The 26,284-nt window shown below is 47.7% G+C and overlaps 1 protein-coding gene across 9 annotated transcripts in view; it reads left to right on the top strand.

Annotated features, from left to right (window-relative positions):
• Positions 1-26,284, top strand: part of ARMC9 (armadillo repeat containing 9) — a 177,307-nt gene that overhangs the window by 142,608 nt on the left and 8,415 nt on the right. For 4 of the 9 annotated variants that reach the window (XM_038001392.2, XM_038001386.2, XM_038001387.2 and 1 more), the window contains 3 exons: positions 6,129-6,244; positions 17,504-17,640; positions 22,488-22,617. In XM_038001392.2, the coding sequence (XP_037857320.2) occupies positions 6,129-6,244; positions 17,504-17,640; positions 22,488-22,617 (383 nt within the window). Of the gene's footprint in view, positions 1-6,128; positions 6,245-17,503; positions 17,641-22,487; positions 22,618-25,708; positions 26,255-26,284 lie in introns of those variants that run through there. The other 5 variants (XM_038001395.2, XM_038001388.2, XM_038001396.2 and 2 more) reach the window with 5 other exon arrangements.

The raw sequence follows: 26,284 nt of genomic DNA on the forward strand, positions 1-26,284 counted from the left end.
TGTCTACATATACGACGATGTTTTTGATGTTTTCTACCGAGAAAGAAGAAAAGATTAGTCAGCCTTTCCTGTAACATATTTGATCAAATTTTCTTAATATTGATTGATTAAAAAACTTTGTTTTGGCCTCACATTTAGTTCTTGGTAATGCCCTGTAAATCTTTTTATTTAAAAAATTACATGTATAGGCTGGGCATGGTGGCTCACACCTGTAATCCCAGCACTTTGGAAGGCCACGGCGGGCAGATCACAAGGTCAGGAGTTCCAGACCAGCCTCGACAACATGGTGAAACCCTGTCTCTACTAAAAATACAAAAATTAGCGGGGCATGGTGGTGTGCACCTCTCCCAGCTACTTGGGAGACTGAGGCAGGAAAATTGCTTGAACCTGGGAGGCACAGGTTGCAGTGAGCCGAGATGGCACCATTGCACTCTAGCTCTGGGCGACAGAGCAAGACTATGTCTTGGAGAAAAAATATATATATATATATTTAAAAGACAAAAATTTAAATCAACACCTGTGGAAAATAATTTAAAAATAATACAAAAGAAAATGTTTATGTAAATTTTTGTTTCGTTTTGTTTTGTTTTAGAGATATGATGTCACTCTGTCACCCAGGCTGGAGTACAGTGGTGCACTCATAGCTCACTGCTGCCTCAAACTCCTGAGTGACGATCCTCCTGCCTCAGCCTCCCAAAGTGCTGGGATAACAGGCGTAAGCCACTGTGCGTGACCCGTTTTGTTATTAAATTTGAGAAAACCATCCTCAAGTTTCTTCCATAAAAACACTAGGCTGGGCGCAGCGGCTCACGCCTGTAATCCCAACACCTTGGGAGGCCGAGGTGGGTGGCTCACCTGAGGTCAGGAGTTCAAGACCAGCCCAGCCAACACAGTGAAATCCTATCTCTCCTAAAAATACAAAAATTAGTTGGGCATAGTTGCACATGCCTGTAATCCCAGCTACTTAGGAGGCTGGGGCAGGAGTAATCGCTTGAACCCAGGAGGCAAAGGTTGCAATGGGTCAAAATCGCAACACTGCACTCCAGCCTGGGTGACAAGAGTGAAACTCCGTCTCAACAACAACAAAAGTGAAACACTCTATGGGGAGGCAAAGTTTTACCTTTATCCCTTAGGATTTTTGACTGGGCCTGAGAATCAAATTGATGTAAAACAGATTCACAGGAGAAAAGCATATACATTTCTATAAGTTTTATGTGACGTGGAAGCTCTCCTAAGGAAACGAAAGGGAAAAGAACTGGCAGAGCCTAAATGCTTTTAAACTAGGTTGAACAAAGAGAGGCAATTGTAGAAAAGTTACCAAATTATGTGGGGAGGCTAAAGGAAGATAAGAATCATGTTACCCAGGTCTGTTTGTACAGAATTCTCTCAGCTCTGACAACATGTGGTTTTTTCTCCTGGTGCCCGGAGAGCATCTTTCACATGCGAGTTTTTATCTCTTGTTTTCAGGAAGAAAAGAGGAAGATTAGGATGTCCTTCTTGTATCAAGTGCCTTTACCGCAAAATAATCCTAAGCCAAAGTGGCATATTTTGGAATGGCATATTCTGCCACCGCTTAACTGTAACAGGGGGCATTTGACATTTTCTTGCACACTGATTATTCACAAATACTCTAACAACATAGAGAATTACTAGAGGCCATTTCTACACCAGGACAGATAGCAGTCGTTTGACTACGCATGGAAGGTACTGTGAATCTTGGAAATTTTTCCCACTAAATCTAAATTAAGGCCGGGCACAGTGGCTCACACCTGCAATCCCAGCACTCTGGGAGGCTGAGACAGGTGGATCACCTGAGGTCAGTAGTTCGAGACCAGCCTGGCCAGCATGGTGAAACCCCATCTCTACTAAAAATACAAAACTGAGCCAGGCATGGTAGCACATGCCTGTAGTCCCAGCTACTCAGGAGGCTGAGGAAGGAGAGTTGCTTGAACCCCAGAGACAGAGGTTGCAGTGAGCCGAGATTGCGCCACTGTACTACAGCCAGGGCGACAGAGCAACACTCCGTCTCAAAAACCAAAACAAATGTAGGCTGGGCACGGTGGCTCATGTGTGTAATCCCAGTTCTTTGGGAGGCTGAGGAATGAGGATCACTTGAGGCCAGGAGATCAAGACCAGCCTGAGCAACATAGGAAGGCCTATCTCTACAAATTAATTAATTAGCTATGGTGGCACACGCCTGTAGTCCCAGCCACTTGGGAGTCTGAGGCGGGAGCATCACTTGAGCCTAGGAGTTCAAGGCTTCAGTGAACTGTGATTACACCACTGCACTCCAGCTTGAGTGACAGAGCAAGACCTTGTCTCAAAAAACCACATACACATAAAATGACCATGTGACACATGAAGTTTCATGAGTTCTGTGGTAACTCTGCCTTGATATCTTCATTCACATGCCTGTTGCCTCTTGATCATACGATGATAGGTACATGTCCTGGCACAAATCTGTGATAAACTCAGGAAGAAGGCCAAATGTGCAGGTCAGCCAAATCTGCCCCCTACAGTGCTTTCCTGAAGCTCCACTTGGTGACCTCCACTTACTAACTGGTCAAAACTGGGTCCTATGGCTCCTAGCTGCAAGGGAGTCTGAGAGGTATTTTTAAGTAGACACATTGCTATGCTGACAAAATCAGTTCTGTTGGTCAGGAAGGAGAGGGTGAATATTGTGTAGACTGCTAACAGTGTCTGCCTCCCCTTTCAGATTATTTTCTGTGAGTACAGAGATAGATAGATATAGATGATTGATAGATAGAGTGTACCTGTATCCTGTATTTTTTACAGAAATTTATACTGCTTTATAATGTCTTTAAGTGATTCACAAATACTCAAAACCAATGAATGAGAAATTTTTTTTTACCTAAATTGACATGTTGACCAACTTTTACTACTGAATAAATTGCATTCAGCTAAATAATATGCTATCTTTTTTTATTGTGCTTAAATATGCTCCTTTTTATAGTAGCAGAACCTTCTTTCAAATAAAATCTCCATCTATAACACTGATGAAAGCCGAGTTCTCTGGATGAGTACAGGTGCATGTCAGGAACCCTTACTCTCCTCTCTCCCCAGACCCCAAAGCATTTCTGTGGAACTCAGTATAAACAGCTTTGTCTCAGCAGGTTGTTGGGCAAGATACCCTCGAAGATCCTTCAGCCCACAAAGTCTTTGCAACTGAGAGGCCCAAGAGTAGGCTGGGTGGCTCACACTGCTAGCAAGGGAAGGGGAAGTCCAGGCCAGCAAGAACAGGCTGGGAAGTGGCTGTGCTGCTGGGCCCTGCACACTGAAGCCGCTCCACTGAGGGCCTTTCTTCAGGCATTTTTGCAACAGACCAGGCAGTGCTGGCCCACAGGCCAGATACAGTTTCCCCATCCACGGGAAAGGAAAAATGCCACCCACTTTAAATTATTTTCCAGGTTTCTATAGTTTTAAGGAGATGAAATAACTGGCAGTCTAAAATATTCTCGAATACGTGACATGTTCTGTCATTTCTAGGAAGACATTGGGAGGAGCGAGCTCAGATGACTGTGACACTGGGGAAGTGGAGGCAGAGGACTAGTCACAGACTCGAGAAAACCCACACGTTGACTGTTTCCCCTTTTCCAGTTGCCTTCTTCGTGTTTCTCTGTGGGAGGGCTCAGGGGTCCTCTCTCTTGAGGGACAGGAAACAGAGAAGGCAGGAGCCACCGTGGGGCACTGTGATGAGAGTGTGTAGAACCGACCCTGAATCCTGGATCGGGGAAGTGGGATGGATGGGGAAGTCACAGTGGAAGCAGACAGCAGTGTTAAGTGGTTGCAGTGGAAATATCCTGCCTTGGTAGATTTCTCTAGAGACAGAAAAGGCAACGCAACTGCATTTTAGTTTTTATTTACATGGCTTAGTTACATTCCACTTTCCCCAACAGGATGAGCACCTCCCACTTTCTCACTCTCCCAGGCTTTTTCCCTTTCACTTTCCTTTCCATCCCTCCCCACCTCCTAGTCAGGGCAGGTTGTTTTTGGTTTTGGTTTTGTTTTGTTTTTTGAGATGCTCTTGTTGCCCAGGCTGGATTACAATGGTGCGATCTCGGCTCACTGCAACCTCCACCTCCCAGGTTCAAGCGATTCTCCTGCCTCAGCCTCCTGGGTCGCTGGGATTACAGGCATGCACTACCACGCCTAGCTGTTTTTGTATTTTTAGTAGAGATGGGATTTCTCCATGTTAGTCAGGCTGGTCTCGAACTCCCAATCTCAGGTGATCCACCCGCCTTGGCCTTCCAAAGTGCTGGGATTACAAGCGTGAGCCACCGTGCCCAGCCCAGGGCAGGTTTTGACCCCACCTGTCACTTCCCTGGCTGAGACCTGTCCCAGGGTCCAGGTGAGGCTCACTGAATCCCATAGGCACTGGCCCTTTTTCTCTTCCTCTCCCTACCTAAGATACTAGATAAACCCAAAGGAATTTTCAGCAGAAATCAAGAAACCAAAGATGAAATTCCAATGTTCAAGAAGTTTGTTTTTTTTGTTTTTGTTTTACTTTTTGTTTTGAAATAATTATAGATTCATAGGAAGTTGCAAAAGTAACACAGACAGTTCCCATGCACCCTTCACATAATTTCCCCTGGTGCTATTATCTTACGTAATTTATAGCATAATAGCAAAACCAGGAAGTTGACATTGGTATCATCCACAGACTTCATTCACATTTCACTAGTTTTATAGTGATTTCCTTTTTAAACAATTTTTCTTAAGTATTAACATAATAGTAACCATATTACAAAAAATCGTGGCAGAAAAAAATATTCTTAGTTCTACTGTCCTATGTAGCCACCCTAATCATGTGAAGGTTCCTATGTAGCCACCTAATCATGTGAAGGTTCATTTCTTTCCAGTCTTTCTGTGCACTTTTAGCATAATTGAAAGCATTGTTTAGCTGGACACAGTGGCATGCACTTGTAATCCCATCTACTAGGGAGGCTAAGGCAGGAGGATCACTCCACTGCACTCCAGCCTGGGCAACATAGCAAGACCTTGTCTCAAGGAAAAAAAAAAAAAGCATTCTTTATGTACATTATTATAACCTGATTTTTATTTAATGTTTTAAATAAACATATTTCTCCATAACCTGTTCTTTATCATTGTACATGGCTATATATCAAGTGAATATGCCATATTTTACTTATTTATTCCCGTTACTAGATATTAGATTGTTTTAGTTTTACTCTTTAATAATTTTATAATGAACAACCTTGTTTATCTTACACTTTCCAGGGTTTGGATTCATTCACTAGTATTTACACTCAAGGATGTGTGAACATTTTTACAACTCTTGATAAAATGCCAAATTGCTTTCTAAGAGTTGTCTCAAATTTTAATCTCACTAATTAGTGTTAGTTCCTTAAACTAGTGTTTTAAACTATTGGGAGCAGTGGACGGGATCATTTTTCTGTCATTCTTATAATAGTTGAAGACTGCTACCTTTTTTTGTAAAGTTGAAGTTTCTGATTTCTAGTAAAGTGGGTCTTTTTTGTTTCTTCTGCTTACTGGTCATACTTTCTGTTTTGTGACACGGTGGTTTGAATTCTTTGCCCAATTATCAATTTAGTGTTTTACTTAATGATTTGTGGGAGCTCCTTAGCTATGAAAATGTTCACCTTTAATCTGTTAAACTTGCTTCAGATACTTCTTCCCAGTTTGTTGTTTTCCTGTTGGTTTGGTTTATTTTTAACATACTGCGCATGTGGAAATGTTCGTATTTTTATGAAATCAAATGTCCATCTTTTTTTCCCTTCTCATTTTTACATTTTTTTCCCTTCTCATTTTTCCCATCTCATTTTTTTCCCTTCTCATTTCAGAGATGTGATGAGTTACAGTAGTCAACTGCTTTCTTCCTTTTCCTACAGTTTGTCCTTGTTTTAATTTATACTGCTAAATGGTATGATATGGAAATCCGTTAGCAAAAAAAGGGTTTTTCTCTGCAATTTCTGTTTACTTGAATAATTTGTGACATGATCCTTCCTCATTTATTTGCAAAGCTCCTTATCATTATAGAGTAGTTTATTCAGTGTATTCTGTTTGACTTCTAGGTCAGCTCTCCAGTAGATATTCCTCTAGCCCTTTTTTCTCTTTCCTTCCACCAGATCATGACCAACACGGGGAAGACAAGGCGGAAGGGGCTGGCCAATGTTCAGTGGAGCGGGGATGAGCCCCTGCAAAGGCCCGTCACCCCCGGCGGCCACAGAAACGGGTACCCAGTGTAAGTCAGGGCTAAAGGAAGCGGGAATTGACTTTCTTAGGCTTTGTTTTGATTCACTACAGTGTAAGATGTATGTATTTTTAAAATCCAAAATAAAGGATTCATTTTGAAAAGCATTTATCTCTTTATTTTGGGGGGATTTTTGGAGGGAAAGAGGTTGAGCCCTTCTCCCTTCCCCCAGGATTTTTTTATTCCTGAAAGATAAGTGGTTGGATTACAGGATCTCCAGGGCCACTGCAGAAGACAAATGTTGGCCAGAGTAATTTCAAAAGAAGGGACCTGAAAGGAGCCGGGCTCTCTCCAGAAGGACTCCTGTCGTGCCTTTTCTGTGGCCTCTCGCTGTAGCACCAAGCCCTTTGTTGGCATTGGAATGTTACAGTTTAAGACTCTAAATCAGTTTATTTTAGATGACTCTTTGGAACAACTGGATGCTGTTTTAGCTGCCGAGCCTTATTCATTTTCCATAGCCTTGCTCATGCCCCATTTATATAAATAAAATTTTAGTCTCTTACGTAGCGCCTCTGGTCTCCCTGGGGGCCTAGACCCCTTGTGGGCTAAGGAGCCCCAGATCAGACAGTCCAGTGGGCAGCAGAGAAGCCACTTCTGTGGTCTGGTTGGCCTCTCTTTTCCTGTCTAGAGAGAATATTACAGCCAAATATTACAGAGAGCAGGCTAAAAACCTCCATATATTCATTCAACAAATAATGGCCATGTAATACTTTAAAAGAATAGACCGTGTTGTACTTAGTTATGCCCTGAAACTGGGCACTTTATTTTTTCCAGTCTTACTCTGTTGTCATTTTGTAATGAACAACCAGGCACTGGGAACTGAGCAACAAAACTCAGAAATGCCTGCCCTCATGGAGCTCTGTGCTGCCACAGACACGAGGGACACCAGGCAAGACAGACCCAGCTCCTTGATGAGTTCTGTTGCCCATCAGGATTTGTCCTATAAATATTTCAGGGCCCGTGTCATAGATGAGTGCTCTGAGATCTGTTTGGTTTGATTTCATAATTAGGTATGATATGCTTACATTTCTAGGTTTTTATTTTTAGTTACTGATATATAAACTAGTATCATGCCCTTTTCTCTCTTAACCTTACAATCAGTGTTTTTAACCTACAGAGAAGTTGAAAGAATATTACACTGAAGATGGCCAGGCACGGTGGCTCACGCCTGTAATCCTGGCGCTTTGGGAGGCCGAGGCGGGCAGATCATGAGGTCAGGATATCGAGACTATCCTGGCTAACATGGTGAAACCCTGTCTCTACTAAAAAATACAAAAAATTAGCCCAGTGTGGTGGTGGGCACCTGTAGTCCCAGCTACTCGGGAGGCTGAGGCAGGAGAATGGCGTGAACCCAGGAGGCGGAGCTTGCAGTGAGCTGAGATTGCACCACTGCACTCCAGCCTGGGTGACACAGCAAGACTCTGTCTCAAAAAAAAAAAAAAAAAAGAATATTACACTAAAGTGCTTCCAATTAACATTTGTGTGCCCTCTCTCTCGCTCTCTTTCTATGTGTATAATACATAATTTACAAGCATATACATTTTTTGCTGAACTATCTGAGAGAAGATTGCAGACTTTTGCACATAATCCCATTATCACAGCTAAAAAATTTAACATTAATAATATGGATATAGTATTATCAGTATTCCTTAGTTGTCCCCTAAATGTCCTTTACCTCTGAGCGGTTTTGGGTCATTTGGTTTTCATCCAGAATATAGCCAGTTACCAATTACTAGTAAACTAGTTGATAAATATAATACCTTTTTAAATGGAAGTAGTAACAGGAACTAATGAAATTCCCCGTGCTTGACACGGGAAAGAGGACACTGAATCATTGTCTTAAAAGTATTTTTCAATTATGTTTTAAAATAATTAAAACCCTGCTTTCCTGAGCGACAACAATGACATAAGGCTATTTTAATCAGAGATAAGAACAGGGAATCTAATAAATGTGGGGCTAACCAGTGGGCACAGCTAATTCTTGGGTCAGGTGTTCTTCTTTGTAGTGAAATTCGAGGACGTTTTCCATGCCTAGGAGCACCTCTCTCTCTCCCCTGCTACGTGGGGGTGGTCCTATCAAGATCTTTGACTGTGGCAAGCTGCCAGGTAACGAGGGCAGCTCGTTTTCCTGAAACCACGGACCTTCCCACTATAATGATGTAGTCACCCCATCACCAGCTTCCCCCATCAGGTCTCAACAAACATTTTTATCACTTCTCTGCCATATGGTGTCCTCATGACTGGAGCTGCAGAAATCAATAAGATGTGACTCCCTGCCCTCGGGAACACACAGACCAAGCCATGTGGCAGGCAAAGGGCTGGTCAGTGGAACGCAGTGGGCACTCCCCCCAGCGCATGGGTACTCTGGACGGCTACACGATGCTGGCGTGCAAGATTTGTAGTTCTGCCTTTGCACCTGGAGCTCACCTCTAAAAACGTTTGAATGCTGGGGGTCTTGGACATCATCCTCTACAGATAAGAGACCACTATATGTGATGTACGATAGGCATCCTGGCTTGTTTTTCTCCAGGTAGACAGCACTCTTCTCTACACCACCTATAAACAGCTCATTATTTCTCCACTGATTCAAGGTGCCACTTTAATTCTGTATCCCCTCCAATTACCCTAGCTCTCTATTTTGGCACATTGTCCAGTTGCCTGTTGCCACACCAGTGTTTATTGCAAAGGTTCTTAGCATATCTAAATATCGCATAGGATAAGCCCCTCTCCCCGCCTGCCTTCCGCCTTCTCTTTCAGAGTGGATTTAACTATGTAGAGACCTTTATTTTTCCATAAGCATTTAAAAATAAGTCTGGCAACTTCCTTAAAAAATCCTTTTAGGATTTTGATTAGTGTCACATTAAATTTATGTAATGTTTTGGAGATAACTGAAATCTTTGCAGTGTTAAGTCACTGCGTGGCATTACATCATATTAATTTTATATGTTAAGACAGAATAATGGTCCCTCAAAGATGTCCACATCCCAATCCCCACAACCTGTGACTAAATGACGTTACATGGCAAAAAGGACTTTGCTGATGTGATTTAGTTAAGGATCTAGAGATAGATGATTCTGGATAATCTGGGTGGGCCCAATGTAATCACAAGGGGCCTTACTGAAGGGAAGCAGGAGTGTCAGAAACAAAAGGAGATGTGACAACTGTGTCAGAAGTCTGAGGGACGCAAGGCCGTGAACTGAGGAATGCAGACACCTTGGAGAAACTGGAAAAGGCAAGGAAATAAATTCTCTCCTAGAGACTCCAGAAACAATGCGCCCCTGTTGACCCATTGTAAACTCTTGACCTCCATAATTGTGAGATAAGTTTGTGTTGTTTTCAGTTACTAAGGTTGTGGTAAGACTGCAAATTATGAAACAACTACAGGAAAACATTGGGGAATATCTCCAGGACCTTGTTCTGGGCAAACATTTCTTGAGTAATACCCGACAAGCACAGGCAACCAAAGCCAAAATGAACAAATGGGATCACATCAAGTTTGAAAGCTTCTATAGCAAAGGAAACAACCAACAAAGTGAAGACACAGGCCACAGAATGGGAGAAAATGTTTGCAAACTACCCATCTGACAAAGGATTAGTAATCAGACTTAAAAAGGAGCTCAAACAACTCTTTAGGAAAAAGTCTAATAGTTGGATTAAAAAATGGGCAAAAGATTTGAATAGACATTTCTCAAAAGAAGACACACAGGTGACAAACGGGCTTATGAAAGGGTGCTCAGCATCACTGATCATCAGAGATGCAAATCAAAACTACACTGAGATACCCTGTCACCCCAGTTAAAACGGCGTATCTCCAAAAGTCAGGCAATAACAAATGTTGACAAGAATGTGGAGAAAAGGGAATCCTCATACATTGTTTGTAAGAATGTAAATTAGCACAACCACTATAGAGAAGAGTTTGGAGATTCCTCAAATAACTAAAAATAGAGCTACCACATGATCCAGCAGTCCTGCTGCCGGATATATACCCAACAGAAAGGAAGTCCATGTATCAAAGCTAGCTCTGCACCCCATGCTTGCTGCAGCACCATTCACAGGAGCCAAGATTTGGAAGTAGCCTCAGTGTCCATCAGCAGATGAATGGACAAAGAAAATGTGGTACATATACACAGTGGAGTACTATTCTGTGCAAAAGAATGAGATCCAGTCATTTGCAAAGCATGGATGGAACTGGAGATCATTATGCTACATGAAATAGGCCAAGCACAGAAAGTCAAACATCACATGTTCCCACTTACTTCAACAATCTAAACAATTGAGTTCATGGAGATAGAGAGCAGAGGGATGGTAACTAGAGACCGGGAAAAGTAGTTGGTTGGGGGTGGTGGTTGGGGAAGATGGAGAAGGTTAATGGGTGCCAAAACAAAAAAACACATAGTTACAAAGAATGGGCCAGGCGTGGTGGCTCACGCCTGTAATCTCAACACTTTGGGAGGCCAAGGTGGGTAGATCACTTAAGGTCAGGAGTTCAACCTGGCCAACATGGTAAAACCTTGTCTCTACTAAAAATACAAAAATTAACCAGGTGCAGTAGTGAGCGCCTGTAATCCAGCTGCTTGGCAGGCTGAGGCGGGAGAATCGCTTGAACCTGGGAGGCGGATGTTGCAGTGAGCAGAGATCTCACCACTGCACTCCAGCCTGGGCAACAGAGTGAGACCCCCAACTCAAAAAAAAAAAAAAATGAATAAGACCTGGTATTTCATAGCACAACATAGTGACTATAGTCAATAATAATTTAATTGTACATTTTAAAATAACTAAAAGAGTATGATTGGATTATTTTTGTACACACAGGATGAATACTTGAGGGGATGGGTACTCCATTCTCCGTGATGTGATTATTACACACTGCATGCCTGTATCAAAACAATCCATGTATACTATAAATATATACACCTACTGTACCCACAAAAATCTAAAAAAAAAAATTTTTTTTTGAGAGGAATTCTTGCTCTGTTGCCCAGGCTGGAGTGCAGTGGCACAATCTTGGCAACTGCAACCCCACCGCCAGGTTCAAGCGATTCTCCTGCCTCAGCCTCCCAAATAGCTGGGATTACAGGCGCCATGCCACCACACCTGGCTAATTTTTTTATTTTTTGTAGAGAAGAGGTTTTGCCATGTTGGCCAAGCTGGTCTTGAACTCCTCACCACCTCAGGTGATCCGCCTGCCTCAGCCTCCCAAAATGCTGGGATTACAGGCATGAGTCACTGTGCCTGGCCTTAAAAATTAAAAATTAAAACATAAAAAAATTATGGTGCTTTGTTAGAACAGCAGTAGAAAATGAATACAGCCATCCTGTGTGCAAGTACAGGACGACTTTCCATTTCTTTAGATCTTGTTTGATGTATTTCCTTGCTAGGAGAAACCTGAGGCCAGGCATGGTGGCTCACACCTGCAATCCCAGCACTTTGGGAGGTTGAGGCAGGAGCATTGCTTCAGTCCCAGAGGTCGTGGCTCCTGTGAGCTGTGATTGTGCCACTGCTCTCCAGCCTGGGCAACAAAGTGAGACCCTTGTCTCAAAAAAAAAAAAAAAAAAAGGAAAAGGAACTTCGTATGGGTGAGCATGTTCTTCAGGGAAGGTTAAGACCCATTCTCAGCCCTGGAGGTTGGATTTGATTAATTGAGCCCAGTGTTTTACATTTAACTCCCCTTGTCAGTGATGATTTCGGTGGGCATGCAATCCATTCCAGCCATGGCATCTAAGATTTTCCAACTTCTATGAAGGGCTTGAGAAATTCTGTGCTTTCTTTTCCCCTTTTGGTCTTGGACTGTTGCTTGAGATGCTATGCTTGGAGGTCCTGCAGCCATCCTATTTGCACAAAAGTGACAATTCTTTTTTTTTTTTTTTTTTTTTTTTCTTCTTGAGGCGGAGTCTTGCTCTGTCACCCAGGCTGGAGTGCAGTGGCACAATCTCGGCTCACTGCAAGCTCCGCCTCCCGGGTTCCCGCCATTCTCCTGCCTCAGCCTCCCGAGTAGCTGGGACTACAGGCGCCCGCTACCTCGCCCGGCTATTTTTTTGTATTTTTAGCAGAGACGGGGTTTCACTGTGTTAGCCACGATGGTCTCCATCTCCTGACCTCGTGATCCGCCCATTTGGCCTCCCAAAGTGCTGGGATTACAGGCGTGAGCCACCGCGCCCGGCCACAAAGTGACAATTCTAAAAACAAAAGCAAAACCACACCAGGAAGGCCAGGGAAACCCGGCGGAGAGAACCTGGATCTGCAGCAAAGTCACTCAGCTTCGCATTCGCCACCCTGTACTCGCTACCTCTGGAATTCTGTTTATGTTGAATATTACATTCCCCTTACTGTTTAAACCAGTGGTGTTGAACTTTTGTTACTTGTAGTCAAAAACATGTATGGAATAAGTAAATATAAAGAAAATAAAAAGTATTTATTCCAGCAGCCAGACAGAATTGTGATCATCATTTTAGTGTGTTACGTTTAGTGTAGTTTTTTTCCTACATATATTTTCAGCAAACGAGAAACCTTTCAGTGTTTGTGTGTGTGTCTACATGTGTATATGGTTTGTTTGCAGTTTGATTTTTGTTTGTTTTCTTTTGCATTGTTGAACATCCTGCAAAAGATGATTTAATGATTTATATTATATTTACACCATAATTTATATAGCCATGCTACCGTTTCTGACATTCGTGTTTACTGATTTGGAGTTATTATATACTTGGTGAACCACTAAGTACATAAATATTCCTAACCAAAACAAACAAAAAAAAATTATGACCCTTCCTTCACCACCAGCACCGTCTGGTATCCCGTTGCCAGGAGTGTGGATAAATCTAGAATCTTAGTCCTCTTGAGGACTATGACAGTATATATTGTACACATTCAGAATACCAGGACTTTTTTGTTTTGTTTTGAGACAGCATCTGGCTCTGTCACCCCAGCTGGAGTATAGTGGCACAATCACAGCTCACTGCAGCCTTGACCTCCTGGGCTCAAACCATCCTCCCACCTCAGCCTCCCAGGTAACTGGGACCACAGGCATGCGCCACCACATCTGGCTGAATTTTTAATTTTTTGTAGAGACAGAGTCTCACTATGTTGCCTAGTCTTGAACTCCTGAGTTCAAGCAATCCTCCTACCTCAGCCTTCCATAGTGCTGGGATTACGGGTGTGAGCCACTATGCCCAGCCCAGCCACTAGTACTTTTGGAATCAGTAATTCCACTGCTACGACTTTTTTTTTTTTTTTTTTTTTTTTTTTTGAGACAAGAGTCTGGCTCTTGTCGCCCAGGCTGCTAGGATTTTATACTGAGAAGTAATCAGATGTTCACAGGATAGATAGATAGATAAATGATAGATAGGTAGATAGATAGATACAAATAGATATCGATATATAAGCACACACAAGGTTATTTGTTGCAATATTATTCATAAAATTAGATATTACATTCCCAGGCCGGGCATGATGGCTCACACCTGTAATCCCAGCAGTTTGGGAGGCCGAGGTGGGTGGATCACGAGGTCAGGAGTTCCAGACCAGCCTGGCCAAGATGGTGAATCCCCGTCTCTACTAAAAATACAAAAATTTGGCCGGGCACGATGGCTCATGCCTGTAATCCCAGCACTTTGGGAGGCCGAGACGGGCGGATCACAAGGTCAGGAAAATGAGACCATCCTGGCTAATACGGTGAAACCCTGTCTCTACTAAAAATACAAAAAATTAGCTGGGCGTGGTGGCGGGCGCCTGTAGTCCCAGCTACTAGGGAGGCTGAGGCAAGAGAATGGTGTGAACCCAGGAGGCAGAGCTTGCAGTGAGCCGAGATCGTGCCACTGCACTCCAGCCTGGGCAACAGAGCGAGACTCCGCCTCCAAAATAAATAAATAAATAAATAAAATACAAAAATTAGCCGGGTGTGGTGGTGGGTGCCTGTAATCCCAGCTACTTGGAAGGCTGAGGCAGGAGAATCGCTTGAACCAGGGAGGCTGAGATTGCAGTGAGCCGAGATCACGCCACTGTACTCCAGCCTAGGCAACAGAGTGAGACTCTATCTCAAAAAAAAAAAAAGACAGAAATTACATTCCCAAAATAGGAGGCTGGTTATATAAATTATGATATATTCACACAAAAGAGTACTGAAGATGATGTTTTAGAAAAATATTGAATGACATGGGAAGAGCCTCACAATGTATTGCTAAGTGAAAAAGCAAATTATAGAATGGTGTGAATATAGCATGCTAGCCATTTAGAATGAACCCAAGCTACTATTTTTAAGTGTGTATTTGCATATTTTTAAAAATTTTTTTAAAAATCAAATGTTAAGTGGTTGTGCTTAGATATTGGGAGGGCAGGTCATTTATATATTCTATATATTTACCTAATTTTTCATGATAAACACTCACTGGCTTTATAATCAAGGAAAAAAAAGGTTGCAGATAAACATATTTGCCCTGTGCAATAGGGACCCTCCTACCCCACCTCAGCCTAGCATCAGCTGCACCTCCCTGGCCATTTTCTTCCCACCCAACCCTGCCCCCTGCGTGGGTTCCAGATCCTTCTCTCTCCCCGATCTCTGTGCAATCCCTGAACACATCCTTTGCTCTGTCTTCATCCTCCCCTCCTGCTGTCTTCCTCGGGCCTCTCGACAGGCCTTGGGGCTCTGCCTCCCTTCCTCTCAGACCCTCTCTGGCTGTGTCCTTGCCCCATCTTCCTCTCCACTCAGCCCTCTGTGGCCAGGCGATGACTTCCAGAGGGTATTTCTGCCAAGACCACAGATGACCTTCCAGTTTCCAACCCCGAGGACACTCAGGGCACATTGTCCCCGCTCTTTCAGTTGCCGGCTGCTGACCCCTCCTGGGAGTCATTCCACCCCAGTCCCCATGCGCTGGCCTCGGCCTTCCTCGGCCTCTTACCCCCTTCCTCTCCAGAGGCCCCATTGAAGGCCCTCACTCCATCCTGCCTGTTCCCTAGTTTCCACTACTCACTGATGACACCCATACTCAGCCCAGATATGTCCCTACAGCACCCCCAATTCAGCATTTCCTAGACCAACACACCTGCCATCTGAGTCCCCTGCTGCAGGGCATGGCATGAGTGCCCACAAACAGCCAAGCCAAGGTCCAGCAGGTTTGCACGCTCCTCCCACCCCGTCCTGCCCGCCACCGGCCTTCATGGCTCGGGGAGGTCCTCCTAACAGTGCTCCCTGCCACCGTCCACCTTCCACAACCGTGGACGGAATGATCTTTCTAGCAGGGAACGTCATTCCTTTAGTTCTCCATTACTTGGGGTTCAAGTTTAAATTCTGGCCTTACAGGATGCTTCTCAATTGACACCCCTGCCACAAGCATCAGAGCCCCCCAGGACACCCTGCCCCCTCCACGCTACTGTCGCACAGGTCTTTTCAGGAAAGGGAGGTAGGGGGCATCCATATTTTCTGACTTTTTACATCTTTCTGTAACAATGCAGCACAAATATATATATGTATACACACACACACCATATATAGATGCATAGATATTTTTCCCCTCTTCACCTTGCTCATGGTGTTACTTCTGCTGGAAAACCTTCCCTCTTCTGGCACCTGGCAAACCCCAACTCAAGAGTTCAAAACCGAGTTGGCTAGGAGTGTGGTGGCTCACGCCTGTAATCCTAGGACTTTGGGAGGCCAAGGTGGGAGGATTACTTGAGCTCAGCTCAAAACCAGCCATGGCAACACAGTGAGACCTTGTCTCTATTAAAAAAAAAAAAAAGACTGATCGCCCACCTTGGGAAGACTTTCCTGCCCACCTCAGGGTGGTTACATGTCTCCTTATCTTTGGTGTTGAGTTGAGCCACGTGAAGTTTTTTTTCTTTCTTTCTTTCTTTTTTTTTTTTTTTTGAGACAGAGTCTCACTCTGTTGCCCAGGCTGGAGTACAATGGCACAATGTTGGCCCACAGCAACCTCCACCTTCCTGGCTCAAGTGATTCTCCTGCCTCAGCCTCTTGAGTAGCTGGGACTACAGGCATACGCCACCATGTCTGGCTAATTGTTGTATTTTTAGTAGAGATGGAGTTTCACCATGTTGGCCAAGCTGGTCTTGAACTCTTGACCTCAAGTGATCTGCCCGCCTTGGCCTCCCAAAGTGCTGGGATTACAGGCGTGAGCCACCGCGCCCAGCCAGACATATGAAATTGACATTCAAGAACAGCCATTTGCAGGGCCCAGCCCTAGGTAGGCACGAGCTTGTTGCGTGCCCCCCACTGAGCCCTGGTTGGCGTAGGTGGCCCATATCTCCTTGTTGAAGGGGGAGCGAGTGCTCCGTTGCCTTACAGATAACTAGAGGGCCTTCCTCGGGGATCTGTGGTCAAGGCTGACCCAACGAGGCTGTCCCAGCCAGCTGGCCCTCGCATCTGGCTGGATCTGGTGAATGAAGCTCTCAGCGCTTGTCTGCTGGGCGAGGGTGTCTCCCCCAGCTTGGGTGCCAACATTAGACACTGCAAAGGAGCTGTTCTGCACACATCCTTTAGGTAGTGTTATAAGAAAGTAAGTTCTAGGCCAGTCACAGTGGCTCACGCCTGCAATCCCAGCACTTTGGGAGGCCACGGTGAGAGAATTGCTTGAGCCCAGGAGTTCGAGACCAGTCCTGGCAACATAGACCTTGTCTTTGCAAAAAATTAAAAAATCAGTTGAGTGTGGAGGTGCCCATCTGTAGTCCCAGCTACTCCAGAGGCTGAGATGGGAGGATCACTTGAGCCTGGGAGGTCAAGGGTGCAGTGAGCTGTGGTTGCACCATGGCACCCCAGCCTAGGCAACAGAGTGAAACCCTGTCTCTAAGGAAAAAAAAAAAAGAAAATTCTTCAGTCTTGTTCTTGGCCAACACTTGCCACGGCTGACATGACTTGTTATGTCTTCTCTGGTTGGATTCATCCCTTCATTCATATGCTTAATCCTTGGAGAAAACCAGGAGATCGGTGCCTTACGTTGTTTGCTTGAAATGTCATGGTCCCATGTCACCCAGAGTGGTAAGACATAATTGTGTGTTAGGAATACACCACGCCATGTATCACTGTGAATACAGAAGGGGGCTAACAGGAGCAAGGGGAGGCTACTGCATCACAGGGTCAGCCTCCTGGCTCCTGCCAAGACCCTTTAAAAGGTCTGATATGCTAATGATGGTTTAACAGGACTTTGAGGCGCCGCCCCCTCCTGTATTTGTGATGCTGCACAGCATTCGGCGGTCCAAATCTCCTGGCTGGCTGTACTTACTACCATTTTTCATGTTTTTCTCCAGGCTGGAAGACCATCACACACCTCCCCAGACAGCCCAACACCCCACAAACGGCCACCCGCAGGCCCTGCCAAACCCTTACGAGGCAGTCTACAGGGAGGGCAAGCCCAGCACCCCGGAGTCCCGCGTCTCCTCTTCATGTAAGAACACGGGCAGCACGTCGGGTCAGTTCTGGGACTGTGATGTCTAGAACCCACGCGAAACAGCAGCAGGAGTGGCAGACGCACACCTGCTCCTGGGAAGCCCTCTGGTGTCAGCCACAGCCCTGTGTCACAGAGGCTCACGGGATTCCCAGCCCACAGCCAGACCCACGCTGGGCTGGTCCTCTGCATCCCCTTCTCGGAGCACTGCCTGCTGTCCCGTCTGGGAGCTCCTGGGGCAAGATTTCTGACTGGTGAAAGCTGGCTTTAATATGAAACTTCAGAGGAGGAATCCCAGGCTGATGTAGCTCAGAATCCCTGGTTCTGGTAGCTCAGATTCTCGTGTAGAGGAGGCCAGCCGCCTGCTGGAAGGCTGGACCGAGGCAGAAATGTGCAACTAAAAGCACAAACAACTCTGGGATCCAAACGCGTTTGAAACTTCCAGCTGAGTTAACCAGAGGCTGATGGGAGATAAAAGTATTTTTTAGATGCCAGAAAAAATATATATGCTTTGAATCAGAAATGTACAAAGTATTTTTTTTTAATTTTTGAAAGGAAATTAAAAGGATTATGAGCAGTTCAGATAAGACTCTAATTTCCATTTGAGTAGGAAAAACAACAGAAGAACGGGGTGGATTCCTGTCTGAGAAACATCTGAGAACTTGCATCTGCTCACAATTGGATGCAGACGCTTCCAGACCCAGGTGCAGAGCAGTAGCCAGTGACGAGTCAGCAGTGGCTGGGTTATGTGGGACCCTGGGTCTCTTGGTGGTGAGCAGTTTCAGAGGTTTTGCCAGCATTGATCATCAGTTATTTTGCCCGTGCTTTACTAGAGCTGTCAATATTCGTGTGCTCTCTAAAGGTGAGCAGCTTAGTAATTTCTCCAGAGATTTCTACTGTCAGGGTGGAGGTCTTAGGGGGCGTCTAACAAGTTTTGCCAATTTGACTGAATGCCATTGAGTTAAAACTGATTTCAGATTCTTCAGCCTGGACTTCCTAAAAGGCTCCACAGTACATTCAGGGTAACGTAGCGGTAACATCCTTGCTTTACCAAAATGACCACTAAGAGGCCCTTTATTTTTGCACTGATTGGACGTGCCTTCGGGAAGCTGTCATGCTGTTACTCGCAGGGCGGAGGCACTTGAGGTTGGCATGGATGGAAATGGCCGAGGAGCGGCTGCTGCAGTGTTGATGTTATTGTTCTTTTCAAGAACAGTTTACTTTAGCCCTGACAAAGTCTGGGCCCAGACACATTCCGGGTCCTTGCATGAACAGGGTGGGCACCCTCCAGGAGACTCAGCCTTGGTGGTCATGGGTGGTTGCCAGTGCTGCTTCCTAGGGAGGCAGCAGCTGCCCACCAGCACCCCCAGTTGGACTAGCTGGAGCCAGAGCAGTGCTCTTCCCAAATCCTGCTGTCGATGCCCCCATTAACCTGCCCCAAATGCTGAGACTGTGTTCTGAGTGTCCCTTCTTCAGGCCTGCTCCTATTGGCTCAGCCTGGCTGGGACCCAGGACACTGACCCCCAGCCCTGCTCTTCTCCACCTGCCAGAGACCAGGAATAGTCGCTACCCTCCCTGGCCCTGCCAGGCCCACTCTGAGCCTCAGGCCAACACCCCTAGTCCTCCTTTTATTTTATTTTATTTTATTTTACTTTATTTTATTTTATTTTGAGACAAGGTCTCACTCTGTCCCCCAGGCTAGCGTGCAGTGGCCAATCATACATAGCTCATTGCAGCCTCACACTCCTGTGCCTAAGCGATCCTCCCACTTCAGCCTCCTGAGTAGCTGGCACTACAGATGCACCACCATGCCAGGCAAAGTGTTTTGTTTTTTTTTTTTTTTCTTAATTTTTTGTAAAGATGGAATTTTTCTGTTGCCTGGGCTAGTCTTGAACTCCTAGTCTCAAGTAATCCTCCCGCCTGAGCCTCCCAAAGCACTGGGATTACAGGCATGAGCCATCATGCCTGACCCTCTTAGTCTCCTTTAAAATCCTTTTACTTGACAAAAAGTTCTTCCTTTGGAAAAACCAAGCCCCAGGTGAAGTTTCCTCTAGGTCATGAGTAAGCCTTTGCCATGCCTGGAGTAGATTCCCATTCTGAGTTACTTTCTTTCGGACAGGCCTGCCCACGGCCTGCTGCGTCTCCCCGGTTGGCCTCCCTGCCCCTCTCCCTATCCTGTCACCTGCCTCTGCCTAAGGGATAGATGGCAAACAGGCCTCTGCTCCTGTGCCCCGTCTGGGCTCTGCAGATAAGGGGACTGCGATTAAGCCCGTTAAGCCAGGGGATGAGTGATGTGGAGGGGGATGAGCATCAGGGAGAGCAGAGAGCGGGCAGTGCTGGGCTGGGCGTGGGCACCCCTGAGCCACACTGCCTTCTGTTTCATTCCTTCCCTGCTCAGGAGCTTGCTCTGACTTCCTCCAGACAGTCCTGCTTCTCCATCCCTCCCCTCCACTTCAATTGATTGATAGATTGATTGATTGATTGATTGATTGATTGTAGAGAGAGGTGTCTCTCTGTGCTGCCCAGGCTAGCCTTGAACCCCTGGGCTCAAGCGATCCTCCCACCTCAGCCTCCCGAAGTGCTGGGATTACAGGCATGGGGCCCCCTCCACTTCCCTTCTCTCGCTCACCTTGCCCCAGGCCCATCCTGGCCCCAGGCAGTACTCCCCACAGGTCTCCTTGCACACAGCTCGCTGCTGAGTCTGGCCTGTGCTGGGAACTAACGCTCTACCCAGAGACCCCATGGAAACCCCCACCTTCACGTTGAGTTTCTTGAGCAAGAGCCTTTGTGCTTTGCGTTCAGTCAGCACCGCAGGGAAAACTCATGAGGGGGAACCTGTTGGACCCTCAGACTGCTTGATCGGTTGAACGCAGGGCCAGAAAGAACATTCTAGGCAAAAGACTCAGCCCCAAATGCCAAGAGGAAATAGTTCCCAAGGGAAAAGGCCAATAATATGGCTTAGCATTTTGCAAAACATTGGCCTGAGGAAAGCTATTCTCATTTCCCCACCAACCGGGACTATCTTCAATATCAAAATCACATGCCTTGGGACTTCATAGCCCTGGGAGTTAAAATGCCCAGCCCTGTCTGAAATGGACCAGCAGGCAAGAGATACTACTGTCCCAGGAAGCCCCCGGTGCACCCCCATGGCTGCCCCCTCTCCTGGCTCCTGGCTCTCTTCGTTAGGGAGTCTCTTGTTCTTTTTTTTTTTTTGAGATGGAGTCTCGCTCTCTCGCCCAGGCTGGAGTGCAGTGGTGCGATCTTGGCTCACTGCAAACTCCGCCTCCCAGGTTCAGGTGATTCCTCTGCCTCACCCTCCTGAATAGCTGGGATTACAGGCATGTGTTACCATACCAGGCTAATTTTTGTATTTTTAGTAGAGACAGGGTTTCGCCATGTTGGCCAGGCTGGTCTCAAACTCCTGACCTCAAGCTGCCTGCCTCAGCCTCCCAAAGTGCTAAGATTACAGGCATGAGCCACTATGCTTGGCTGGTCTCGGTGGGACCTCTGAAAGTCTGCAGTGTGTCCTGTGCTGGAGGAAGTAGGAGAGGAGAATGGGACAGTTGAACCAAGACCACCTCATGGTCTCAGGACACTCCAGCTCAGTTCCTCCTTTTTATGACCACCCTGTCCCCTACCCTCACACGCCCTGGGAAGCTCCTGATCCTGGTCCTAGAGGACTTGCCTGACGTGGGCACAGCTTTGTGACTCCACACGTTGTAATGGGGTTCCCCTGCGTGTAGCCCAGCAATTCAGTGTGACTTCACTCAAGTATTCTCTTGTACACCTATGCTTTGTCTCCTGGCCTTATTCTAAGCACATTGAGCAGGTGCCACCTGTCCTGAAGCTCTATTTCTAGACCCAGATACAGGTGGAGACCGCCCAGTGCCACCCGCTGGGTTCTGGTATCAGAAATAGATTCTCGTTTGGGTCAAAAGAGAATTATCTGGAAGTCAAAGCCCCTTGCTACAGGGAAACCTGCAGGGAAGATCCCTTTATATTTAAGATTAAATAGATCACATTGCAAAGCTGCAGAGCTGCTTCTAAAATGAAAGAGCTGAGAGGAGCTTGGCCTAAGGGAGTTGCGGATGCAGCCTCTGTCACAGTCACTGCAGCAGTGACATGGCCCCCCTCAGCTGTAGGAGAAGAGGAGAGGTGGGGTGGGAGAAGGGGTACGTGGCATCTGAGATGCAGGAACATCTGTCTCCAGGCCATTGGGGAGCCCTCCATATGCTATGATGCTATCTAGGATTCTCCATCTGCTTCCCCGTGAAGGGCTCCTGTGTATCCCAGGTGGCCTGGTTCCGGGTGGGCATTAGCTACGTCACCAGTCATTGGGAGTGAGGGCACTTCCTGGCCACCCCGGGTGTACTTAGGGGTTCAGCATTAAGGAGCCTTGGGCTGCTCAGTGAGGAGCACCCTACCTCTCAGGTTGTTGGTTTTAGCAGATAAAACTACACGCCACCCAGTTACATTTGAGTTTCAGATAAGCAAATGTGCCTCCACGTTTCATCGGGAGGTGCGTAGCCATGGCCCAGGGAGACAATTCGTCGTTCTGAGGGCTTTCCAGAGGCTGAGGGGTGCCAGGAAGGCTGAGCGGCCCGGGTGATCTGCACCTCCCTGGGCCCTGCCTGTTGCCGCCAGCAGTGTGCCTGCCATCCCCCGCTGCCTGGCAAGTTCCCGGGCTGCACGAGTAAACAAGTATCCCAAGCCACAGGCGCCAGGGAGCCCGCAGGGCCTGGCCTGGGGTGTGTGCTTTTCTTGGCTTTCCAGCCCAGCCCAGGAGAGGGCATCCTTAGAGGGGCTCCACAGCAGATGTGGACTGAACTTTCTCTCCTCCTCCCCAGCAGCCATCAACGCCAAGCCAGGAGAGTGGCTCCCAAGAGCACGCCAGGAGGAGCCTCACCCGGCCCCCACGGGGAACTCCCACCAGCCAAGGGAGGTGCCCCAGGACCCAGGCAGTGGAGAGACCACCAGGTAAGGGGGATGTCACTAGACCTCGAACCTTACTCTCGGTGCTCTGGGAGTGGGTGCCCCACGCCGGATGCAGAGCACCCAGGAGACCTGGAAGGCTCCTCTGAGGCCCACGATCTGATAGGGGAAGCCAAGGAGCAGCGTCAAGATTCCTGGTGAAGTGCAGCTGCCACTCCTGGCCACCCTCAGAGGGCTGTGCTGCCTGAGAGCCGTCAGTCAGACGGGAAGGACACGGCACTCAGAAGCATGCCCACAGGACCAGTTTTCAGAACTGCCAGGCGGACATATCTGGGGCTGTGTGATGGGGTGACTTAAGGACAGTGTCCTGTCTTAGCTTTTTGCATTTGGAGGAGGTGGGCTGGAGGGCAGAAAGATGGAGAAGGAGGTGAGTAAATGGTTTGGCTCAGAGGTCACTTCCTGAAACAGAAACTGGGCCTCCAGGCCGGGGCATGGTGGCACACGCCTGTAATCCCAGCGCTTTGGGAGGCAGCAGGAGGATTGCTTGAGCCCAGGAGTTGGAAACTAGCCTGGGCAACATAGTGAGACCCTGTCTCAAATAAATAAATAAATAAATAAATAAATAAATGAAAAAAAAGAAGAAGAAACTGGACCCCCAAGCAGAAGAAAACCAAAACAGTGTCCTCTCTTCCACTGTACCATGTGAGCACAGACTGGCCCTGTGGGTTATTAGGGCTTCTTTAGGGTCTAGAAAGGACCTTTCCAATCTCGCCAGCTCTTTCTTTTGGATCTGGAGAAACCTGTTCAGGGAGAGGGGCCTGGCCTGGGTTTCAGACGCTGCCTGTCCCTGACCACCAGGCACGCCAGCTGCCTCTCACCACTTCCTCCTGGCCATGAAGGAAGCCAACCTCCTGCGGTGAAATACGGGGCTGGAGCAGGCTCAGCTTAGTTCTGGGGGCCCCGGGAGAGGACAGGCAGGAAGACTGAGCAGAACCTGCACCCACTGGTGGAGAAAATCAGAGAGCAAGAAAGAGGCAGGAGGAGAAATCAATGGGGAGTGGCAGACAGGAGGAGGATGCAGGAGAAAGGGGGTGCAGACGAGTGTGCTGAGCTTCCTTGGGTGGGGATGGGCTAGAAGCCAAAATTGGAACTGTGGGAAGGATGGGAAGGACTTTAGGACCTGGGCTAGGGAAGGGTGGGGACAGTCCTGGCTAAGAAGCAGAGGTGTCAAAGGTGGCCGCATTACTGGGGGAGGGGCCAAGCCTCTGGTCTCCTCCAGTCCCACTGCCAACCTGCCTGGGGACCCAGGGACCCACCTCCCCTACCTGGGCCTCCCCTCTCTCTGTGGCTGAAGAGGAGCTCATCTGCCAGACCAGGGGTTCTCAGGTTCTCAGCATCCCCCTGAAATGGGGATTCAAAATGAGAGACCGCTGAGGGGTGGGCCAAAGCTCTCTCATGCTGCCAGTCCAGACTGGATCCTCCCCTGCGGTTCAGCCAGGCCAAACGTGCCCTTCCGCTGTAGGCCGCTTCTTTTTACTTCCTGCAAATGCTGAGTTCATTTCTGAGGCTCTCCACTGGGACAGCCCTCTCTCCCCAGAAATAACTGTTTTCACAGTAGGTAGGCAGCCGACCCCGAGAGACCTCATTACAGCAAGCAGGGTTGCCTAACTGGCCCCCCAACATTCTGTTGGGCACAAAGACCCCTCAGGGTCCAGCCTAGAGGTGCCCTCCCCTTGGTGTCAGTCACTAAAGCCAGCTCTCATTGTAAGCCTGGGGGTTCAGTGTGAGGAAGAATAGGATGGAAAGAGAGAGAAGTATAAGTTGTTCCATCTCCCCCTTCCTCCCTCACTAGCAACATCATCTGGAATATTACGGCATTCTAGATGAGAGATATATATATACCTCATATGTATGTGGTATACCTCATCTAGAATGCCATAATATTCTAAATGATAAGAAGCCATCTCTTGTCAGGCTGACTTCAGCCCCAATTCAGGTCTCAGCTAAGCATCCCTTCCTCCTGCCTGACCCCAAAGTGCGGGTCACGCCCTTCTGCCAGGCTCACGGGAGCCAGAGTCCCTCTGTGAGACTGTGGGGAGACCCCACTGTGTTGTCATGTGGCTGCCTCTCACTGCCTCAGAGACAAGCACAGTGTCCAGGGCATAGAGAGTGTGCAGGGCCTGCTGGGTGTACGGGGAATGTAGGGCATGCAGGAGTGTGCACAGTGTGCAAGGTATTCAGGAAGTGCATGGCTGCAGGGAGTGTGCCAGGAGCGCAGGAAGTGCATGGCTGCAGGGAGTGCGCCAGGAGCGCAGGAAGTGCATGGCTGCAGGGAGTGTGCCAGGAGCGCAGGAAGTGCATGGCTGCAGGGAGTGCGCCAGGAGCGCAGGAAATGCGTGGCTGCAGGGAGTGTGCCAGGAGCGCAGGAAATGCAGGACTGCAGGGAGTGTGCCAGGAGTGCAGGAAATGCAGGGCTGCAGGGAGTGTGCCAGGAGCGCAGGAAGTGCATGGCTGCAGGGAGTGTGCCAGGAGCGCAGGAAGTGCATGGCTGCAGGGAGTGTGCCAGGAGCGCAGGAAGTGCATGGCTGCAGGGAGTGTGCCAGGAGCGCAGGAAGTGCAGGGCTGCAGGGAGTGTGCCAGGAGCGCAGGAAGTGCAGGGCTGCAGGGAGTGTGCCAGGAGCGCAGGAAATGCATGGCTGCAGGGAGTGCGCCAGGAGCGCAGGAAGTGCAGGGCTGCAGGGAGTGTGCCAGGAGCGCAGGAAATGCATGGCTGCAGGGAGTGCGCCAGGAGCGCAGGAAGTGCAGGGCTGCAGGGAGTGTGCGGGGGCGCAGGAAATGCGTGGCTGCAGGGAGTGTGCCAGGAGCACAGGAAGTGCAGGGCTGCAGGGAGTGTGCCAGGAGTGCAGGAAATGCAGGGCTGCAGGGAGTGTGCCAGGAGTGCAGGAAGTGCAGGACTGCAGGGAGTGCACCAGGAGTGCAGGGAGTGTGCGCTGTGCTCCTGTGCCTGGCCTAGGTGGTCAGAGTACCTGTTGATGAACAAGTGGGAGAAAGGGAGAAAGATTGGTTCTCTATGTGGCTTTGGTGGGGAACGTTTGTCCCCTCAACTTCCCTGAGCTCTGTTCTCTTGCTCTTTCAGGTGAGGTCTCACACCCAGAAGAAGAATTGCTAGATGGGCAGGAAGCCCCTGGGACAGTGGGACCCTGGGTCAGTGGTAGACTGAATGATGGCACTGGTTACTTAGCTCAGCTTTCAGGTGTTTTAAGGCTAATGGCCACTCAAGCTCTGCTCCAGTGAATTCCAGCAACTGTCTTGCTGTAAAATTGCTTTCTTGGAGGCTGGGGAATAAAAGTCCAGACCTGCCAGGCGTGGTGGCTCATACCTGTAATCCCAGCACTTTGGGAGGCCGAGGTGGGTGGACCACGAGGTCAAGAGATAAAGATCATCCTGGCCAACATGATGAAACCCTGTCTCTACTAAAAATACAAAAATTAGCTGGGCGTGGTGGCACGTGCTCGTAGTCCCAGCTACTCGGGAGGCTGAGGCAGGAGAATCGCTTAAACCGGGAAGCCGAAGTTGCAGTGAGCCGAGATTGTGCCACTGCGCTCCAGCCTGGATGACAGAGTGAGACTCTGTCTCAAAAAAAAAAAAAGAAAAAGCCCAGACCCTACAATCGTACTGCCTTCCCCCAACCCCATGGTGAAATTTTCCTTTT

The sequence above is a fragment of the Chlorocebus sabaeus genome, chromosome 10 (genome assembly GCF_047675955.1).
Source record: "Chlorocebus sabaeus isolate Y175 chromosome 10, mChlSab1.0.hap1, whole genome shotgun sequence".
NCBI classification, from domain to species: Eukaryota; Metazoa; Chordata; class Mammalia; order Primates; family Cercopithecidae; genus Chlorocebus; species Chlorocebus sabaeus.